Here is a 20247-nt window from a genome sequence, read left to right as displayed (position 1 = left end):
TCCACCATTCATACACTTTCCAGCCATCTTCCACACCCTTTAATCATTCAACCATGCAGCCACACATTCACCCACATGCACCATTCAAACATACACCCATTCACCACCAGAAATCATCCTTGCCGTGAGTTCCCTACCTTTCCAGCATTCCATTTCATCATTACAGCCATTCCACATGCATTCATCCTAGCTGTCATTGCACATGCTTTCACAACCTAATTCACATGCACATTCATCCACCTTTTTCCCAAAAACCGTGCACATGCACTCCCATCCATTTCATCATTGCAACCATTGCAGAAAATACCCATCATTGCCGTGCATACACACTTCATTCCAGCTACATTCCACATGCATTCATAATCATTCACCCTAGCTTTAATTCACATGCTTTCACATGCATTTTCAGCACATTCCCTTGCACACTCTAACCATGCCGTGCATTCCCTTTCATTTCTGTCAAAGCACATGCACTCCCACCCTTTAATCACATGCATAAATCAGCCACATGCATCTCCCATCACCATTCCAGCTTTCCACCAAGTTCCTAGCTGTCATGTTCCCTCTTCTTCACCTATAAATAAGCATCCATTGCAGCCACATTCACATACACTCTTCCATACACATTTCAGTCACAAACACCAACCATTCCCTTGTGCCGTGCCTTCCCTACTAATCCAAACACCATCTCCATTCACACACCAAATCCATTCCTTAAGGCCGTGGCCTCCCCCTTCCATTTTCACCACTCCCCAAACCATTCACACCATCAAACTATCCTTAGACCTTGTGCTACAACAAAGAGGAAGGGAAGCGGGCCTAAACGTTCATACAATTCAAGTTTGAGTTGTTGGAATGTTTAGGTGTTTCTTTTCCTTTGAATTCAATGTTTAATTTCAATTCTCTTTGTTTTGTACGTATGAGGAACTAAACCCCCCCTTGGCTAGGGGGGAATTCGAAATATATGTTTATGCTTGCATTTTGATTTGATTACTTCTAATTGCGTTTCATAAGTTGTGGATTCAATTTGTTTAACTGTTTGATTGATAACTTATTTATGTATGTTTATTGAGAGTGCACACTTAATTTTCATGCATGAATATGACGCTAGAATATAAGTGAGTTTCACCTAATAGTTACGAACTTATATTCACAAGTAGTGGAGGTTGCTTATAAACAATCGCGTTAAACGAATTCTTGGCATAAGTTTCATGCGTATTCCATAGTAACGAATGCCTCGTCAACACTTATAATTTTCATAGAGCGTAATGATTCTTGCTTGTATCTCTATTATGCAATCATGTAGGGGACTTGTGGGGAATGTTTTGGGTTGTCGTATGCAATCATCCAATTCAATAACGTTAGGAAGATTTGAAAGTTAATTTAAGCGGATCTAATTAACTTGGAGCATTGAGAATTCATGGTTTATTGAAATGCAATTGGAAATCTTTTTATTATGCAAGTGTAACATGTGTGGAGATGAACCCCTTGGCTAGCATCCATCCATTCAATTCTATCACAAATTCATCTTTACATTCTGCAACTTTTGGAATTCTTTCTTCTTTTGTTTTTGTTTTCATGTTTAATTTAACTTGTTGTTCAATTATGTTAAACATGTGGAACTAATTTCTTTTTAGTTAGAGGTGAATTTAAAGCCATGGACATATGTTGGTTATGATTTGATTTACTCCAGTTATGAATTCATGAACTTTAGATGTGGTTTACTTTTTTGTTTTGATTAAGAACTTGTTTATGTATGTGGGTTGAGGGTCGACACTTAATTTGCATGCCTAAACTTGATGCTAGGATATAAGGGAATTTCACCTAATCGTTATGAACTTATATTCATGAGTAGTAAAGATCGCTAGTCACGATTGTGTTTAGTAAACCCTAGGCTGGATTAACATGCGTATTCCATAGTTATGAATGCCTAGTCGATGTTTATGATTTCCGTTGAACTTAATGATCTTTGTTGAATGTCTCTATCATGCGTATTCCATGGTTAGGGACTTTGATTAGGAATAATTTGGTTGTAATGCGTATTCCATTCAATCCAATGAATCTAGGGAAATCTGAAAGTTAATTTAAGCGGACCTAATTAACTTGGAGCATTGTCATTCATCGTTTGTTGAAGTCATAACTGGGAATCAAATTATATGCATATGTTCATGTGTGGATAAGGAACCCTCTAACTAGTTTCTCATCATTTTATTTCATCAATTTCGTTTTTACAATTTGTTTTAATTAGAATCTGTGCATTTAGTTTAATCTCGTCCAAAACTCAATCCCCCTTTACTTTATTGTTCAATTTAGTTAGAAATTCATTTAGTTTGTGTTTGTAAAGCATTTTGAGTCTTTGGTTTGTCTTAGTGTTTTAAAGTTTAGTTTTGCATTCTTTAAGTCTAGTATAGTGTTTTATATTGTGTTTTTACGTTTTTGAGTCAAATCCAAGTGATTAACAATCCCTCCTAATCCCCGGTCCAGAACGATCCCTACTTACATACTTACTACAATTGACAAAAAGAGGGTTTAATTGTGTGCGTATAAATCACGCATCACAAACATGTGTAACTAAATTCCTTTTTAGCTAGAGGTGAATTTGAAGCCATGAACATATGTTTTATATGAATTGATTACATCCAATTATTGTTTCACAAAACATGAATGCGATTTACTTATCTGCTTTATTAAGAACATGTTCTTGTGTGTTGTTGAAGGGTGCACACTTAGTTTGCATGCAGGGATTTGATGCTAGAATATAAGGGAATTTCACCTAATTGTTATGAACTTCTATTTACAAGTAGTAAATGTCACTAGTCATGATTGTGTTTTGTAAATTCCTGGCAGGAGTATCATGCAGTTCATAGTTACGAATGCCTTGTCAATGCTTATGATTTTCATAGAACTTAATGATCATTGATATGTATCTTTATCATGCTGTTCATATAGGGAACTTGATAAAAATAATTTGATTGTGTCGCTAAGTCCAATTCAATGAAATCAGGAAAATCTGAGAGTTAATTAGAGCTGTTCACAATTAATTTAGGGCATTGTCATTCATGATTTATAGGAATAATAACTGAAAATCAATTTGTATGCATATGGTTCATGTGTGAAGAAGAATCCTCTAGCTAGCCTTTCACCCAATTGTCGTCCAAATTCACTTTGTTTCTGCAATTTAGTTGTTTCAGTGCAAAATTCGTCCAAACCCCCTAGTTCTTATTTATGTTAGTTTCGCCTAGTTTACATTTTTTAAGTCCAGTTTGTATTGATTAGCATCCATTCTAATCCCCGGCTTAGAACGATCCCTACTTACTCACACTACAATTGTCTAAAAAGGGTTTAATTTGTGTATTAGTTTTTACCTTATTAGGAAGAGCAAATACATCTTTAGCAACTTTACTAAGAGTTGGATATGTACCACTATTCCTTTCCACCAATCCAAAAGATTGAAACCCTCATATGTTAGGCTTTGATGTGGATCATTGAAGTACATATCCACTTCATTGGCCATCTCATTTTGTTGTGCCACCGCCCTCTTTTGTTGGATATTCCTTGTCATCCTTTTAGCAACATCAATATTTACCACACCCCCCCCATCATCTAGTACAACACTTGATCTTTGCTCCACATTTGAAGTAACACTACTACTAATACTACTACTAAGGACCACTCCCTCCTTATATGCATTATACAACCCGGTTACATGGCTTTTAACCCATGCTTTCTCCTCCCTTATTGTGTCCCATCCATAGCCAAGCTCTTCTAGATTTGTCTCCAACATTTCAAATTTGTACCTCATGTCGAGTGCTTGGGCTACAAAGAGAATAAGGTTCACATTTTCAATGTCACCCCAATATTTGTGAAACTTGAGCTTCATTGAGGTAGCCACACTTTGCAAAGTGGCATTAGAGGTGTTTAAAATTTGTTCTTCTATCTCCACTTGCAAAGTAATCACCATGCTACATATTAAATGTGATGTTGGAGTAAGGGTTGCACTCAATGTCAAGGTGGCATCATAAAACTTTTTGAGAAAGTCAGCAAAACTCACTAACCTCTCCCAATCATCCACCTCTGGAGGACCCACCCACTTGGCCTTTGTTGTCACCCCATCAACCTCTTTCGAGACCTCCTCTATAAGGTAAGCAATAAAAGAGTCACACTCAAAGACCATCTTAAAGAACACTTCTTTAAACTTGAAAGCACTATTAAGCATTTCATAGGTGGCATTCCACCTTGTGACAACATAAAAGGGATACTTGACATCCTATCAAGTCTCAACAAGACACAATATTCCCTAAAAGACTCTAACCTTGCCAGGGATGAGTATATAAACTTCACACAATTTCTTATGGTATCAATCTCACAACTAAGATCCGCCATTCTATCCTTAACTATCAAATTGAGGATATGACAAGTGCACTTCATGTGAAAGTGAGCCTCGTCTAGTAAAAGAGTACCATTTAACTTGAGTCTTCCTTTCATGTATGCAATAACGGTGTCATTTGCACTAGCATTGTCAACGGTAATGCTAAACATCTTGTCTATGCCCCAATCATTCAAGCAAACCTCTAGACACCTCTCCAATGTCATCACCCTTGTGAGAAATAACTTGGACAAAGTTTAGGATCCTCTTATACAATGCCCAAGTAGTGTCCAAAAAATGGGCCGTGATGACCATGTAGTTTATCTTTTGGATCCAAGTCCAAGTATCGGTCGTAATACTCACTCTCAAACCCTCAATTACACTTTTATTTTCGCTTTCTCTTTGAAAAACGACTCCAAAACTGCTCCCGCCACCTTATGCCTATTAGGAAGTTTGTACTTTGGATTCAAGTCACAAATAAAAGCTAGAAAGTCCTCTTGATCGACCACCCTAAAAGGCATCTCCGCTATTATAATCCACCTTACACATCTCATATCAAGTCTTTTTTTGACTGAAAGTGTGAGTGACAACTGCACCTCCCATTGTCAGTTGTGTCAATGTTGCTTGGTTCGAAACCACACTCTCAAAGAGACTAGAACCCAGACATTTATTCAAATGCTTAAGAATTCCCGCCATCTCATGAATTCTAAGGTGTGTAGGTACTAAGAGTTTGCAATGCATGCATTCGGTCATGTACAATTCCACCCCATTATAATTGGTGGTTGTTACCCTTTTAGCATCGTTCCACGTCGGACTTGGGCCCTTTCTCCTATTGCCCTTTTTTTTTGAGGAGGACCTTCCCATTCTCTCACTACTTCTACTTCCTTTTCCCTCTTCTCCTTATTCTTCTACTTGTTCTAATGAAATATCCTTCTCCACATCCGGATCATCATCCCAACAATCCTCATAATAATCATCATGCAAATAATCTTGAGGTGAGGGAGTGCCTAGTTGAAGGGTACCACCAGGTTGGATTTGTTTTCGTTTTCCTAATACCGAGACCATAGGTGTATTAGATTGGCTACTAGACCCATCCATCCTAACAAATATAATAATAATGCACATTAATATATCACAACCACACATATATCCAAATTCCAATACAATAAATCAGATATCCAATTCAAATGCAATAACATATTCAATATGTACAAAGTAAGCACAACATTAAATTTTAAATCTATTCATGCTAAATGGCATTTCTTAAGAAGAAACAATTAAAAAGAGTTCATATCTATTCATAAAGAGAATTCATATTTATTTATATCTAACTAATACCATACGACATAAACAACACAAACATGTGAATGCAAAATGAAACACGTACTATATCCTTGCAAGAAGCACAAATTTCTCAATAATGAAGATAAAGTACTAACCTTAAAAAGCCTCAATTCAAACCGAGGACCGATCTCCTTAAGCTCAATTCAAGGGGGCCAACTTCACCTTATACAAAGACCTCCTAGTGTCAATGAAGATAGAGTATTAATGTTGAATTTTCAATGGTTCATAGTCTCTTAACTAACATAATTTTACATTTTTTTTAGCCGGGACACATTTAAAAAACAATTGAAATATGAGTCTGCGGACTCTATCTGCAGTGCATAGTTTGGGCTTATTGCATTCAAATAGTTGAGGAGTTAACAATATCTTCCAAGTGCTAACAGTGCCTTGACCCTATGAAAAATACAAGCAGATTCTAGGTCCTATAAAAAATTGGGAAAAAAACAGTAGCAACATCTTCCAAATGCTAAAGTTAGCAATTAAGGTCTTTTATTTTATTAATCATCCCACCACCGTGAGGTTAAACAGTGAAGATAAACACTAAAGTTAACCCTATGAATCTTGTTAAAAAGTGGACAGGAAGGCACTTAAACGACAATAACCTTCAACTCGGAACTCTCAAGTTAACTCCAGCGATAAACACTAAAGTTGCTGTAGAATACAAGGAGACGTTCTGTTTATGTGAACCTAAGATCTCTAAACAGCAATGGCTAGCTAATATACAGTGGAGCTTCCGTGGCAAATCGATTGATGCAGCAGCAACACATTTGAGTTCCAACTGCCCATCAGAGCAGCAGGGTGTATGAAACCATATCTAATAATTGGTGAATCCAATTTCAAACTATACATCGTTTATCTCACCCAAAAGAAATAAAAGACGCTAATTAATACCTATGCAAATCATCTTGAAACTTTGGGGTCAACCAAATTCCAGTAAAGTATCATACTGTTATTACCTTTCTATCTTTTTATTCTTTTTTCGAGAAAGAGTTCCTATCCACATCTAGAGGCATTATTTTCATTCAAAATCCACAAAGGATAGAGTCTAAAGATTTTATCTATGGGAATACCATATGTTTTAGCAGTAACTAGATGGTAAACATAAATATAGAAATTAAATTAGGGTTGGAATCATGAACATCCAATCCAAAACATGAACAAATTTCGCAAACCTTAATCTAGAAGTCAAACCCTAAATTAAATTTCAAACAATAAATTTATTCCAAAGTTTACCTGATTTGGGGGAGAATTAGTGCACAGTGCACTGGATGAAGAAGACTCTCAGACTTTAAGTGTTTGATAGAGATAATCACGAGAGAGACAGAGAGAGCAGTGGTCGTGGCTCTGTGTGGTGAAGTAAGGCTCCACAGTGAGGGATGAGAGAGAGAGAGAGAGAGAGAGAGAGAGAGAGAGAAAGAGAGGGATCAGTGAGGTCAGTCGAGAGAGAGGTGAGTCACTTGTGTGATGTGGGTGTGGCCGGATTCCAAGACGGTGAGGAGGGGAGTCACTTGAGAGATCGAGAAAAATCGGCAAGGAGAGTGAGGTGAGGTCGAGAGAGAGAGTGACTGAATGGGGGTTTTATTTGGATTCAACGGTTGAAATCTCAACCAAATCTGATGGTTGTTACAATTCTAAATATATATTTAAAATTAAATAATATAAATACATTTTTTATTTTGGTTTGGTTCGGGATTACCGAACAAATGAAAATGTGAGACCAATTCCCTTACCAAAATTTCAGGATCGGTTCAGGATTGGGTACTGAAAATTTGGGGATATTTGGTTTGAGATTTTTTCGGTTCGGTTTCGGGATTTTTTTTTGGTTCAGTTTGGAATTTTCGGTATTTTCCCCCTCTATTATCTACATTAAAGAAGACGGGTGGGCTTAGCTTCCAATACGCTAGTAATAATATGGTTCAAATTCGCTTTTAGTCTTTTATGTTTGAGTTCAATCTCAAAAGCAACCAAATTAACCTTCCATCTTTACTTACAAAACTCCGCACACATCTTGTCATCAGTTACAAAGGGATTTAAATAGATTATAATTATATTGCATCGACCATTATAACTATATGATAATACTATTTATACACTCATTTTTACCTTCTACACACTTTTATTAATTTTGATTATTAATCTTTTTCAATTCATTCGATCCAACGACTAAAAATTAAAAAGAATGTGTGAGAAGTAAAAATGATGTGTGAGAAGTAAAAATGATGTGTGAATAGCACTACACTAATTATATTAGCTATTAAAGCCATATTGTGCGTTAGATGCATATGGGCCACCATATTGACTGCGGAAGCCCTTGTAGTTAACCGGCCAACATGGGTATTGTGACCCCTATTGTTTGTCCATATAGAGCGTCTCACCAATTGTGTCAAAAATGTTTTTCTTTTTTTGGCTGGACCAGACGGCCTATAAGGATTTTCAGTCCTTCTTTAGATTAGATGCGCGCGTGCGTCACCACGTGACCTAGATTGACCTACGTAAAAAAGATATGAGTGTGATTTGTGTTTGTTCCTTTTCTCGGCCTAGGTTTTCTCTACCTTGAAGGCAAGGCGTTCAACGAACAACCAACTTCATGTAATGGATGGGTAGAAGGGAATATGGAATTAGAAAAGGAATAGAGAATAGACTTGAAAGAGTAAATTAAATTGGGAACGAGTGCGTATAGAAGATGAAGGTACTTTGAACTTAAATAAAAATTGAAACTACAAAACAGCAAGGAAAGTGCGTAAAATAAAGAATTGAAAAGCAGAGTGCTTGAATTAAATTGCTTAGAATAAAGAAATTGAAATACAATGCGTTAATAAAAAATCTGAAGATATTAGGCTTTGGATGAGTGCAAGCTTGTTACTCCAGAAAATATTAGTTGAATGCATTGCATGCGGGTTTATCGGGGAATTATGAAACTATGATTTCAAGTATTTTAATATCTTAGGAAAGCAAGCAATTTCCTCTCTTGCCAAATTTGAAGGAGGTCAACGTAAGCTTTCCAGAATGCGCTCCACGTCCTTTTGGTTTTATGCAACACTGCAAACCACCCTTGTAGCTGAAGATCTTGAATTCCTACATGTACCAATCTCACATAGTTTCCGGTTAGACCTGGCAACGGCATGTTATTGTCGTCGTGCTTCTTATTTTGCAGTATTTAAAACCCACATAAAAAAAAAAGAGAAATGTCGGTGTGCACGTAGGTAATATTGAAAAAGAAGATCGTGTCTTTACTGCTATATAATTTGATTTTATCTTGTGCAGCTGATTGATGAACATAAAAATATGTCAGAGAAAGTGAAAGGAAATGTATCAGGTGATCCTGTTATGCTGTCTCTCCATGTTTTGTTTTATGGAAGTGACCATGTTCAACAGTTTGAATTAGCAGTGGCATCGCTTGTGCGCTTGAAATCTGTTTCTTTGTGTCTTGTTCTCACTCCTGCTCCTGACGTTTTACTTGTGTTATGTGGATGTAGATGATTACGTTGGGAGGTGATGCACAACTTGAGGTAGTGGACTCCCTGGATCCTTTCTCCGAAGGTGTTGTTGGTTGCAACTGGAAACAAAACCACTGGTTCTGGTATTGAATTAGTTTCAGCCGCCGCCGCCGCTTATATATATGTGTAGTGCATCATGTATGTTGTTGAATGCTGTGTTCGTTCGGCCTCAGGAATAAAGAGATACACAAATAGTTAGTTGTAATATTGTTACAAGTTTGTTACAACTGTCCATGCAACTAATACTAGTTTAGTGAGTTAACTAGGTGTAATTAGTTACTAAGCTATTTTCCAAAGTTGTATATAAACCTGATTGTAATATCTTATTCATTATTTCACATATGGTATCAGAGCCTCTTTGCTCATGCACCGATCCTAGCTTCCTCTGCAATCTTCAATTTCTCTATCAAATTTGCTTCTTGCTCTGCAAATCTTGATTGACAATGGCATCTTCTACTTCTTCGCCTGCAAACCCATAAGATTTCACTCCGAATCCCACCCCTTTCTCATCAAATTTTGCTCCGATAAACCCTAATTCTTCGAATTTCTCTTCGATCTCTTCAATTTCCATCCAAAATATCAGTTGTATGGTTCCTACAAAGCTTAAGAAGGACAATTATTAGGCCTAGAAAGCTCTTTTCGCTCCAATTTTCCAACGATATAAACTTACAGACATCATTGATGGATCGGAGAAATGTCCACCGCCATTTGTTCTTGATCAATCTGGTGTGAGTATTGGAGTACCTAATCCTGACTTCGAGATATGGTTTGAAAATGATCAAAATATCCTCATCTGGTTGAATTCAACTCTTTCTGAAGACCTTATTTCGTTCACCGTCAATGTTACTTCATCTTGAGAATTATGGCAGAATCTTGACTAACAATTTGGCGGAGTCTCGGCTGCTCACATTCATCAACACAGATAGCGCCTTCATGCTATTTAGAAAGGCAATCAACCTATCTCTGATTATCTGCAGCGTATCAAAGGCATCTCAGATGTTTTTATGGCTGCCAATCTTGGAACAAGATCTCATTGCTGTCACTCTAAATGACCTATCTGATGATTATGAATCCTTCATTGATTCTATCATGCTTCGAATTTCATCTACTTCCTTAGATGAGCTTCATGGTTTACTCTTGAACAAAGAACTTTTCATGCATTGGAAGAAGAAAGCTCATTCATCTTTTGCCATAGAACCATTTCAAGCCTTTGCTGCTTAAGCTCTGCCTCTACAACAAGGTTTCTTACCTACGCATTCTCTCTCATAGACATATGCTGTTCAACATTCCAACTACAACAATCGTAGTAATTTTCAGCGCAATAATTGTGGCCGAGGTAATTTTCAGAAAAACAATCGAGGTAGAGGCAATTATCGTGGCAATTACAACAATTTTGGCAATGACACTGGTAATTTTAGTAATCATTATGGCAACTATAATTGCAATTCTGGTGGTTATAATTGTAATTCTGGTAATCGGTCTCCCTGTCAAATTTGCAACTCCTTTGATCATGAGGCAATTGACTACTATACTCGAATGAACCATGCTTTTGCTAGAAAGATTCCACTTGCTAAGCTTGTTGCTATGTGTGCCAATACTGCGTATTGTTCTTAGCTTACATAGCTTCTGGACTCTAGCGCCACTGCTCATGTCACCAATGATATCTCAGAAATCTCTTCTCGTATCCCTTACTCTAGTAAAGACAAGGTTTATGCTGGTGATGGACAAGGTATGGCAATCCACCACACCGGTTCATCTGTTCTTAAAACACCACATGCTGCTTTTCGCTTAAATAATGTACTCCATGTACCAATGATGCAATTCAATTTGCTATCTGTGTATTAATTTTTAAGAGACAATTATTGCTCTTTAACTCTTGATTCTGATGGTTCTGTAATCCAGGATCGTTCCACTGGGAAGATGTTTTTTTGGGGCCCAGTTAGGAATGGTTTCTATCTTTTGCAAGGTCAGCCACTCAAAGCTTCATACTCTGTGCTTGTTAGCTCTCAAGCTTCATTACAATAATGGCACAAAAGGCTTGGTCACCCTTCAATAGTTATTCTCATAAGGATTCTACATACTAATAAACTTGCCCCTAATAGTTTTGTTTCTGTTAAGTTTTTTTGTGCAGACTGTGCAATTGGCAAAAATCACAAGTTGCCATTTTCATATAGTACTACAACTGTTTCTAATAGCTTGGATTTAGTTCATTGTGATGTCTGGGGTCCCTGTCCAGTTTCATCTGTTAGTGGCTATAAGTACTATGTACTCTTTGTGGATGAGTTTAACAAATATAGTTGGATGTTTCCTTTAAAAGAAAAGTCTGAAATCTTCTCTATCTTTGTAATTTTCAAAACATATGTTGAAAACTGACTTGGCAATAAAATCAAGACTTTCAGAATAGATTTAGGGGGTGAGTTCACCAGTTGTACATTTACTTCTTTCTTACTTCAGCATGGTATTTCTCACCAGTTTAGCTGCCCACACACACCTAAGCAAAAATGGGTGTGTTGAGCGCAAGCATAGACATCTCACTGAAACTGCAAGGACACTTCTTGTTGCTTCTAAAGTTCCACACATATTTTGGGTAGAAGCATTTTCTACTGCAATGTATCTTATCAATAGGTTGCCTATTTCTGGATCTTACAAGTCTCCATGGGTAATTCTTTTTAATAAGTCTCCTAATTATTCAAAGTTGAAAGTGTTTGGCTGCTGTTGCTATCCTTGGCTCAAACTTTATGTGCATTCTAAGTTAGATGGTAAAAGTAAACCATGTGTATTTCTGGGCTATAGTCTTCAGCATAAAGGCTATAGGTGCTTAGATGTGCTCTCTAACAGGGTTTATATCTCAAGGCATGTTCTCTTTAATGAAGATCATTTTCCATTTCATGACCCCTCTTTACTCTATAGTAGTTTTTCACAGTGGTCTTCTTCTGCAACACCAACTACATCAACTGAGTTCTTATTGCCATTTTCTCAATCACACATACCTGCAACACAGCCACTTTCAGAGTCACAATTACGTCATAGACAAAGTTCATGCTCTTCTCGAGACACTTCTTCTTCAACACCACTAGTCTCTTATCAATCCTAACATCCACAACAACCTCAAGAGCCTACTTCATCTCAGGAGCTTCATACTTCTCCACTTTTAGTTCCAGTTTCAGCTTCTACAAATACTCATCCCATGATCACCAGGCCTAAAGCTGGAATTTTCAAGCCTAAAGTTTTAGCAGCTACAAAACATCCTATTGATTCAAGTTCATTTGTGCCTACAACCTATTTGTAAGCCTCCAAACATGATCACTAGAATAAAGCAATTCTTGAAAAGTTTCAAGCTCTTCAATCCACATGCACTTGGACTCTTGTATCTTCCTCTCCCTATCAAAATTTGGTAGGCTACAAGTGGGTATTTCAGATCAAAAGGAAACCGGATGGCTCCATTGATAGATAAAAAGCACGCCTTGTTGCTAAAGGCTTCCATCAACAAGAAGGAATTGATTTCAAAGAGACCTTTAGTCTGGTTGCCAAACTTGTTACTATTTGAATCCTTCTCACTCTTGCAGTGCAATATGATTGTTTCTTAAACCAACTTGACATCAGCAATGTCTGTCTTCATAGCAATCTCCAAGAAGAAGTTTTTATGCAACAACCTCCAGGCTTCATTGATTCCTCCAAGCCTTTATATGTTTGCAAACTCAACAAATCTCTATATGGATTGAAGAAAGCCCCTAGGCAATGGTATGACAAGCTCTTTCAAACTCTAGTCTCCCTTGGTTTTACAAATTCACAATTTGATTGCTCTCTATTTGTGAAGCTTCAACCATTCCCTATGATAGTACTTGTATATGTGGATGATATTTTGGTAACTGGTCCCAATACCTCTCTGTGTCAACACTTTATTAAGCAACTTAGTTCCTTATTTCCAATTAAGGATTTAGGACCATTACATTACTCATTACTTTCTTGGCTTAGAGGTTCATAGATCAAATGAAGGTATTTTTCTGTCTCAAAGCAAATATGCTTTAGATCTCTTAGTCAAGACACACATGGAAGGATGTAAACCTTATGTTACTCCTTTGGGAACTCACAAGCTTGATCATGTTGGTGTTCTTTTGGCTGATCCCACAAAATATAGATCCATAGTAGGGGCAATATAGTATCTCACTTGGACAAGACCTGATCTTTCCTTTGCAGTGAATCATGTCTGCCAATTTCTTCACTACCCAAGGGATTTACACTTTCAAGTTGTCAAAAGGATATTACAATTCTTAAAGGGTACAATTGATCAAGGTATGTGGTTCAAGAAGAGTCCCTTGCATCTTACAGTCTTCTCTGATGCAGATTAGGCAGGCTGTGTGTTTGATCAAAGATCTACCAGTGGCTATTGCATCTATTTGGGTAGAAATTTGATTAGTTGGAGTGCCAAAAAGTAACATATGGTTGCTCGATCTTCCATCGAGGCTAAATATAGATCTCTTGCACACACGACGGTTGAACTCACATGGGTGTATAAAATTTTCAGAGATGTGGCTTTCCAACTCACTACTATTCCTACCCTTTGGTGTGACAATGTTTCTGCTATCTCTCTAGCCTCCAATCCAATCTTTCACGCTTGCACAAAGTAGGTGGAAATTGATTACCACTACATTCATGAACTTGTTCTTGCCAAATTGCTCCAAGTGCAATACATCAATACTCAACAACAAGTTGTTGATATTCATACCAAGTCTCTTTCCAAAGCTCAGTTTCAATATCTCTAGTCCAAGCTTTCACTCAACCCTCCTCCGTTCAACTTGAGGGGGTGTAAAGAGATACACAAATGGTTAGTTGTAATATTGTTACAAATTTGTTACAACTGTCCATCTAACTAATACTAGTTTAGTGAGTTAACTAGGTGTAATTAGTTACTAAGCTTTTTTCCAAAGTTGTATATAAACCTGATTGTAATATCTTATTCATTAAGAAATTGAATACCAGAGTTATTTCACATAAGGAACAATATGTTTGAGTTGGCAAATCGATTGGTTGGGATATAAGAAACAGGTCATTACCATCCATCCAGGGAGTTTAGTGGTATGCGAAAAGGCTGCTTGATGCAAACCAAATCTCCAAATTGTTTTCTCAAATTGCGCTTGGTATTTACTATTTACTCAAGTGGTAATTTACTCATGATTTGCTTGTATGATATATTATATCCATATTGGATCCAACGGTCAAACCTCCTCGCAAGGAACAGTCTTCGTGCTTGTCACATGCCATTCTTTGACAGAAAGATAGATACAAGTGAACGCCTGTACTAACTCTAACACGGGGTAAGGTTCGAGTGGTTGATCGAAGAATGATTCTGCTTCCGCCAGTATTTTGAGGCTGCTTGGTCAACAAATACAGATGAGCTAACTCCAGTTCATGGGTTGCTGCGTTCCCTTCATAGTCACACATTTTGTCATTCATTCAATAAGCTTTTGGCAAACATCTTCCTTTTTGTTGGTTAACAACAATTGGTGCCGCTTGAACTATCAAAAGGAACATCCCCATGGTAAACATCAAATCTGGTATACGAATTTCATCCTCGCCCAATTAATTAGTCAGTAATTTCATATAGACACTAACCGAATCTATAAACCTTTTCAAACCCTCTAATCTTTGCTTAAACATATATCATGCTGAAAATAATCACTTAAGCATTTTAAGCCCCAAAAAAAATGTTCTACACCAGTTCAAATAAGCTTTTGGCAACCCTGCAAAATACACTACACCCCACCACGAGTACATCTTACTAGGGAGTAGGAACTAGGAAGACAAATTTTCCAAGTCCAAGTTCCTTAAGCCTTGATAAACATGAGATTAGAGAGTTGGACTTCATTTATCCCACTCATCCAAAAGTTGTGGAATTATTGCTTTTCACTTTTGATCTGGTGTGTTGTAATGAAGTTACAAACATGCCTCTATTTACAGGAGGTTGATCCGACAACTTCTTACATACAAGAAGAAAATATTTCACCTCTTTATGACATTTTCATCTAATGTATTTAATGACTTTCACCAAAGTCCACTTTGGTTAGCTTTCTTACACAAACACATGTGCGACATTCACACCACATTTCAAAATGAGTACTGAAGTATTAACATATTACATAGAACCAAGAATGTGGACAGCCACTTTATAAATAACATTTACAACAATTGGTTATATTTTATAGAAATTAAAAAAATTTGCAATGTGGTGGGTCATTCAAATGCAGTCGAAATTAGAGAAAAATTTCTCAAAAATTTAAAAGTACGAAATCTACAATGGGTCCCTGCAAAATTTATGTAGTGAATCAAAAATTTATGTAGTGAATCGATAAATTACATCGATATTTATTGATTTTCCTATATCTCGCAATATAGGGTAAGTTTTCATTTCACACTCTCCTTTCCATATTGATTCTTGATTTTTCGAATATTTCAATAAAAAATATCAACAATTCATGAATATTGTAAACACTGCATATATGTGACAATGATATGCCCTTGCAATTTTTTTATTGAAAAAATATTTTATTTATAAAATTATCTTTGTAAGATAGAACAAATTTCAAATGTGAATTTAGGAATTAAGGCTGCATTTTAAAAATATATACTGCCTGAAAACAGTATCAATGTATAAGGATCGCAATACAATTTGAATCCTTCCTGACCAGTAGGCAGGAACAGCAGGGGCTTATGCAATAACAACAATATATATGGTTTATCAATGGCAACCATTTTAACTAAGTCTTTTTGTATTAACAAATTAATTCAAAATTCACAACAAATTAATTAAGAACCAGAAAAATGTCCAATATTTTTAATGTCTAGCTAAAGGGAATGCCCAAATGTTTGGTAAATTAGCTCTAATCCGTCAATAATCCAATCCGTTGATATATAATAATGGAACCGACACGCCAATATTATTTTGCGTAGCCCCAAAAATCCATCTCTCCACGCAACGACAGGTGCTGGTGGTTAATTTGGTTGACAGAAGAGGGTGCATTTGCATCCTCATACCTGGCTGTTCCTTTGGACGACGAGTCTTTATCATTTCCAAGATCATGAGAAGTAACCAGGCGATCGAGCATAGCCCATTCACTCATCCCCTGGTGATCATGATTATTATCTCTTCCGCCAGCCGTTCCAGCTCCTTCTGCAACCATATTTGGTTGATGATCTGGTTCGCACGTGCCAACCTCTAACCCTGGTTCACAAGGTTGGTAGCGGAGACCCTCACTACCACTTTCACAGTCTCTAGGGTTTGTCATGAGCTGCTTGACCATGCCGTGGGCAGGTGAGTCGTCGGAGGGGAGCTGGGAAGAGTAGTCGTCATAGGAGGAATGAGGCTTGTGGGCGAGGGTCGGGATAAGGGCTTGGTATTGGAAAAGAGAGTAGTGAGGCGGGGGCTGCAGGTGGGCGTAGTGAAGGCTTGAGTTATTGCTTAGTTCTTGGGTTGCTGCATGGTGTTGTTGGCGTAGTAAGTACTGGTTGTCTCTGTGGCTATGCATGAAGGAGCGAGCTTGCAATTGGCTGTTGCTTGATGCATTGTTGAGCTGCTGATGCTCTGAAGAGTTCATGCTAGAGCTTCCTCCTTCATTTGCAACCTTGAATAAATTCTTCTTCTTGAAAACTCTACAGATCACCCACCCATCTTCCTGCATATATGCAATATATATTTATGGATACAAATTAAAATCTTCGACTAATAGGTATATTACGTAAGAAAAACCTTAAACCCTAGCTAGTAAATTTTCTGATTATTTATGTTATGGTTATAACATAAATTGACGAGATGACATATATATAGAGTGATGAAAATGAAATGGAGATGGGGACAAGTAGTGCATACACTAAATAGGTTTCCTTGAGGATCATCGCCATCTTCAAGGCGGTACTCATGCATAATCCAGTCAGTCTTTTGGCCGTGGGGAGCTCTGCCTCTGTAGAAAACAAGGGTTTTTCTCATGCCAATCTTCTTGAAGGTGTTTCTGATGCATTTGTCCCGCCCTGTTGCCTTCCAAAACCCAGCGTTTGTGGCCCTATTTGTCCTCGACCCTGTTGGGTACTTTCTGTCTTTGTGGCTGAAAAAGTACCACTCGTTTTGTGGAGTCGACCCAATCCTACATCTCTCTGTGCGTACACGCGTGCATCAAACAAACAAACAAAAATTAATTACAGATGTAGATGGGGTTTAGGGTTGCATTTGTATATAACTATGTCATTAATTTAAAATGGCCTCAGAGATATGACCCCCGTTGTTCTGATCTAGGTTAATTTATAGCAAATTAGCAATATGTATTTCAATATTTTGTAAAAGAGAATGTACATATCCTGGTCCACTGATTTACCTGACTAATCATATATATAAACTGTTCAACCCAACCAAGGTGTTCTTTATATCGGAAAAGGATCCTCACCGGATTTTTTTCCTGGGATCTTGTGATCGTGATCGTTCATCGTATATCGTGCGGTTAGTTTTCGTTAGGTACTATTTATATTTAATTTTAAATTTTAAATTTTGAAATGATTTTTGACCGTACGATGTACGATGAATGATCATGATCACGGGATCCCCAGAAAAAGAATCTGGTGAGGATCCTTTTCCCTTTTTATCTAATTAACTGTTGAGTCTGGTGCGTATTACTAGTCAAGACTCAACAAATATTTTATATCATGAGAAATGATAAGGAGAGTCTTTTAAAGTGACATTTTTTATGGACTCTTCGTCACCTCATTTTTTTTTTTTTTTACAATTTTTGTGCTAATCTTATAAAAAATTGTGCCAAAAGCATTAGATGGTGAAGAGTCATGGAGAGTTCCACTTTTGACAATCTTCTTAGCATTTCTCTTATGAGTTTGGACAAAAAACATAAGATGGCGGAGAGCTTATGGAGAGTCCCACTTTTGAGAGGAACTCCTTATCATTTTTTCTTCTCTTATATTATTTACAATCATGTGTGCAACTTTTATTTTTCATGGAATTGCAAAATTGAGAAACTTCAAATCTTTCATGAGAAATGCTAAGATATTCTCTCAAAAGTAGGCCATGGACTCTATCACTTCACAATTTAACGTCAATTCTTTTACTAACATTATAAAATATTGTACCCAAAACATGAGGTGATAGAGTCTATAGAGAATCCCACTATTGAGAGAGTAATTCCCTTAGCATTTCTCCTCATTCATATGTTAATATATTCTATTCTAGAATTAATTATGTAAAAAAAGAACGAATTCATATGACATATACAAATGATCAATTATATGTTAATATATGCAAATGATCAATAATACATGTTGAATTCTTGGGGTGTGTGTGTCTGAGCAACTTTTGTTTATATTTTCATTTTTAATGGTATTGCAAAAATTGAGAAACTTGTACGAATCTCTTAAACGTTAAATTTATTCTATTCTGGAATTGTGTAAAAATGGGAAAAATAAAACGGCTTCATATACAAATGATGATCAGTTTAAACTCTTAGTGTGTAAATATAATTCGACTGAGAACTATATAAAGTACATGCATGACGATATTGTGAAAACAAATCTTAATAAAACCAATCACTATCGTGCAAAGACAATAACCTTGGAGAGAAAACCAATCATTTCTTTCTTGTTTCCAGCTTATTATTAATTAGAAAGGATTGCAGCGCTTGAACAAATTAACTAGATCATAATTAAGCTCAAAGTAGAATATTTATAATTGCAAAACAGATCAACAAGTTTTCATACCTTGCAACTCCCAAGGTTCCATCTGATTCAAGTCCACCTCTCTAATGACCTCCATGTCAAACTTCTGAAAGGACACCTTCTTCTTCAAATAGTAGTGAAGTAGCTCTTCGTCCGTAGGGTGGAATCGGAACCCCGGAGGCACACCACCACTCGAAGAATTTGCCATCGATAATCACTTACCGATATCAAATATGTATGACTTGATTGCAATGTATCTAAAAATCGATATCCACAGCAGTAGTATTGCACTAGCAATTTAGCTAGCTGGCGCTCTTCTCGCTATGTGTTTTGAGTTTGAGCAATGAATGAAATTTTACCTGGGGATGGTGTCATGAGGCTTAAATATCATGCTGAGTGTCAACCGGGGGGATGATGATTTATGGGAAAAGGTTGACGGCCGGTAACTACGCCGACGGGGATGGTTAAAGCTATCGTAAAAAGCAAGTCTATGGAATTGGAATGAGTCGACTAGGATGGCTTTTTTGGTATAATTTACCCTTGGGCACGATCTTCGTCACCTGCGTATCTTGGAGAGTGGCTACCCTCTCATCCAATCTACTCATCAATAACAGCTAGCCATGCTTCTTAAGAGATTTTACTTTATATTAATTTTGGTTCGATATATATTTAAAAACAAACAGGATTACCTTCCTCTTGTGCCTTTTTAAAGCTAATAACAATGTCTTGTGTATGTGTTATGATGGCAAACATCTAATATACGACAATGTGCGGCATTATTTGGGATCACGGTATGTAGAGATCTAAAACCAATTGAGTTTTTGAGGAACATTATTTTTAGAAATCTATTAGTTAATTTAGAGTCTGTTTGATAACTATTTCGTTTTTTTATTCTTAGTTCACTTTTTGTGCAAGTAATTCAGAAAATTGGGGAAAGAAGAACAACAAACCCTAACCACAGAAATCTAGGACTAGCATTCCCACATTTTTTGTACTAAGCACATATGCATGCTCATAAGAGGTTAATAATGTCATAATTTGATTTAAGGTGAAGATTGTTAGGAACGGTGGATCTAATAGTTGGCTGAATACAAGGTAAGGGTTCCAAAATTTAAATGACATGTTTACTTACAAGGAATGAATTTGTAAGAAACAAGTATATCATTCTCATTCATGTTGTGTCAAGCTTGACAATTTCTTATACGACCCATTAATTGGACACGAAAATAACGGGTTTTGGGTCAACGTGTTAACAAGTTGGGTTGTTATCGGGTAACCCATTAACGTATTGGTTTGTTGTCGGGCGACCCGATAAGATATTGTTTGCCAGACCTA

The 20247-nt window shown here is 36.8% G+C and overlaps 1 protein-coding gene across 1 annotated transcript; it reads right to left on the bottom strand.

Moving 5' to 3' along the window:
* Positions 1-16142: 16142 nt before the first annotated feature.
* On the bottom strand, positions 16143-19120 carry LOC137727496 (protein BEARSKIN2-like). Its single transcript, XM_068466347.1, has 3 exons — positions 18955-19120; positions 17072-17352; positions 16143-16877 (listed from the first exon to the last, which is right to left on the bottom strand). The coding sequence occupies exons 1-3, from the start codon at positions 19118-19120 to the stop codon at positions 16143-16145; spliced, it is 1182 nt and encodes a 393-aa protein (XP_068322448.1).
* Positions 19121-20247: the final 1127 nt, after the last annotated feature.

This window comes from Pyrus communis, chromosome 3 (genome assembly GCF_963583255.1).
Source record: "Pyrus communis chromosome 3, drPyrComm1.1, whole genome shotgun sequence".
In the NCBI taxonomy this organism is placed as follows: Eukaryota; Viridiplantae; Streptophyta; class Magnoliopsida; order Rosales; family Rosaceae; genus Pyrus; species Pyrus communis.
The sequence above is the reverse complement of the archived record's forward strand: the minus strand, read 5'-3'. Positions and strand labels throughout refer to the sequence as shown.

Bases quoted from the DNA above. Each gene is read 5' to 3' on its own strand.
- LOC137727496 (XM_068466347.1), bottom strand. From the start codon at position 19,120: ATGGCAAATTCTTCGAGTGGTGGTGTGCCTCCGGGGTTCCGATTCCAC. The intron at 17,353-18,954 runs GTATGAAAACTT...GTGTACGCACAG, and splicing joins GGAACCTTGGGAGTTGCAAG to AGAGATGTAGGATTGGGTCG. The intron at 16,878-17,071 runs GTATGCACTACT...GCATATATGCAG, and splicing joins CTCAAGGAAACCTATTTAGT to GAAGATGGGTGGGTGATCTG.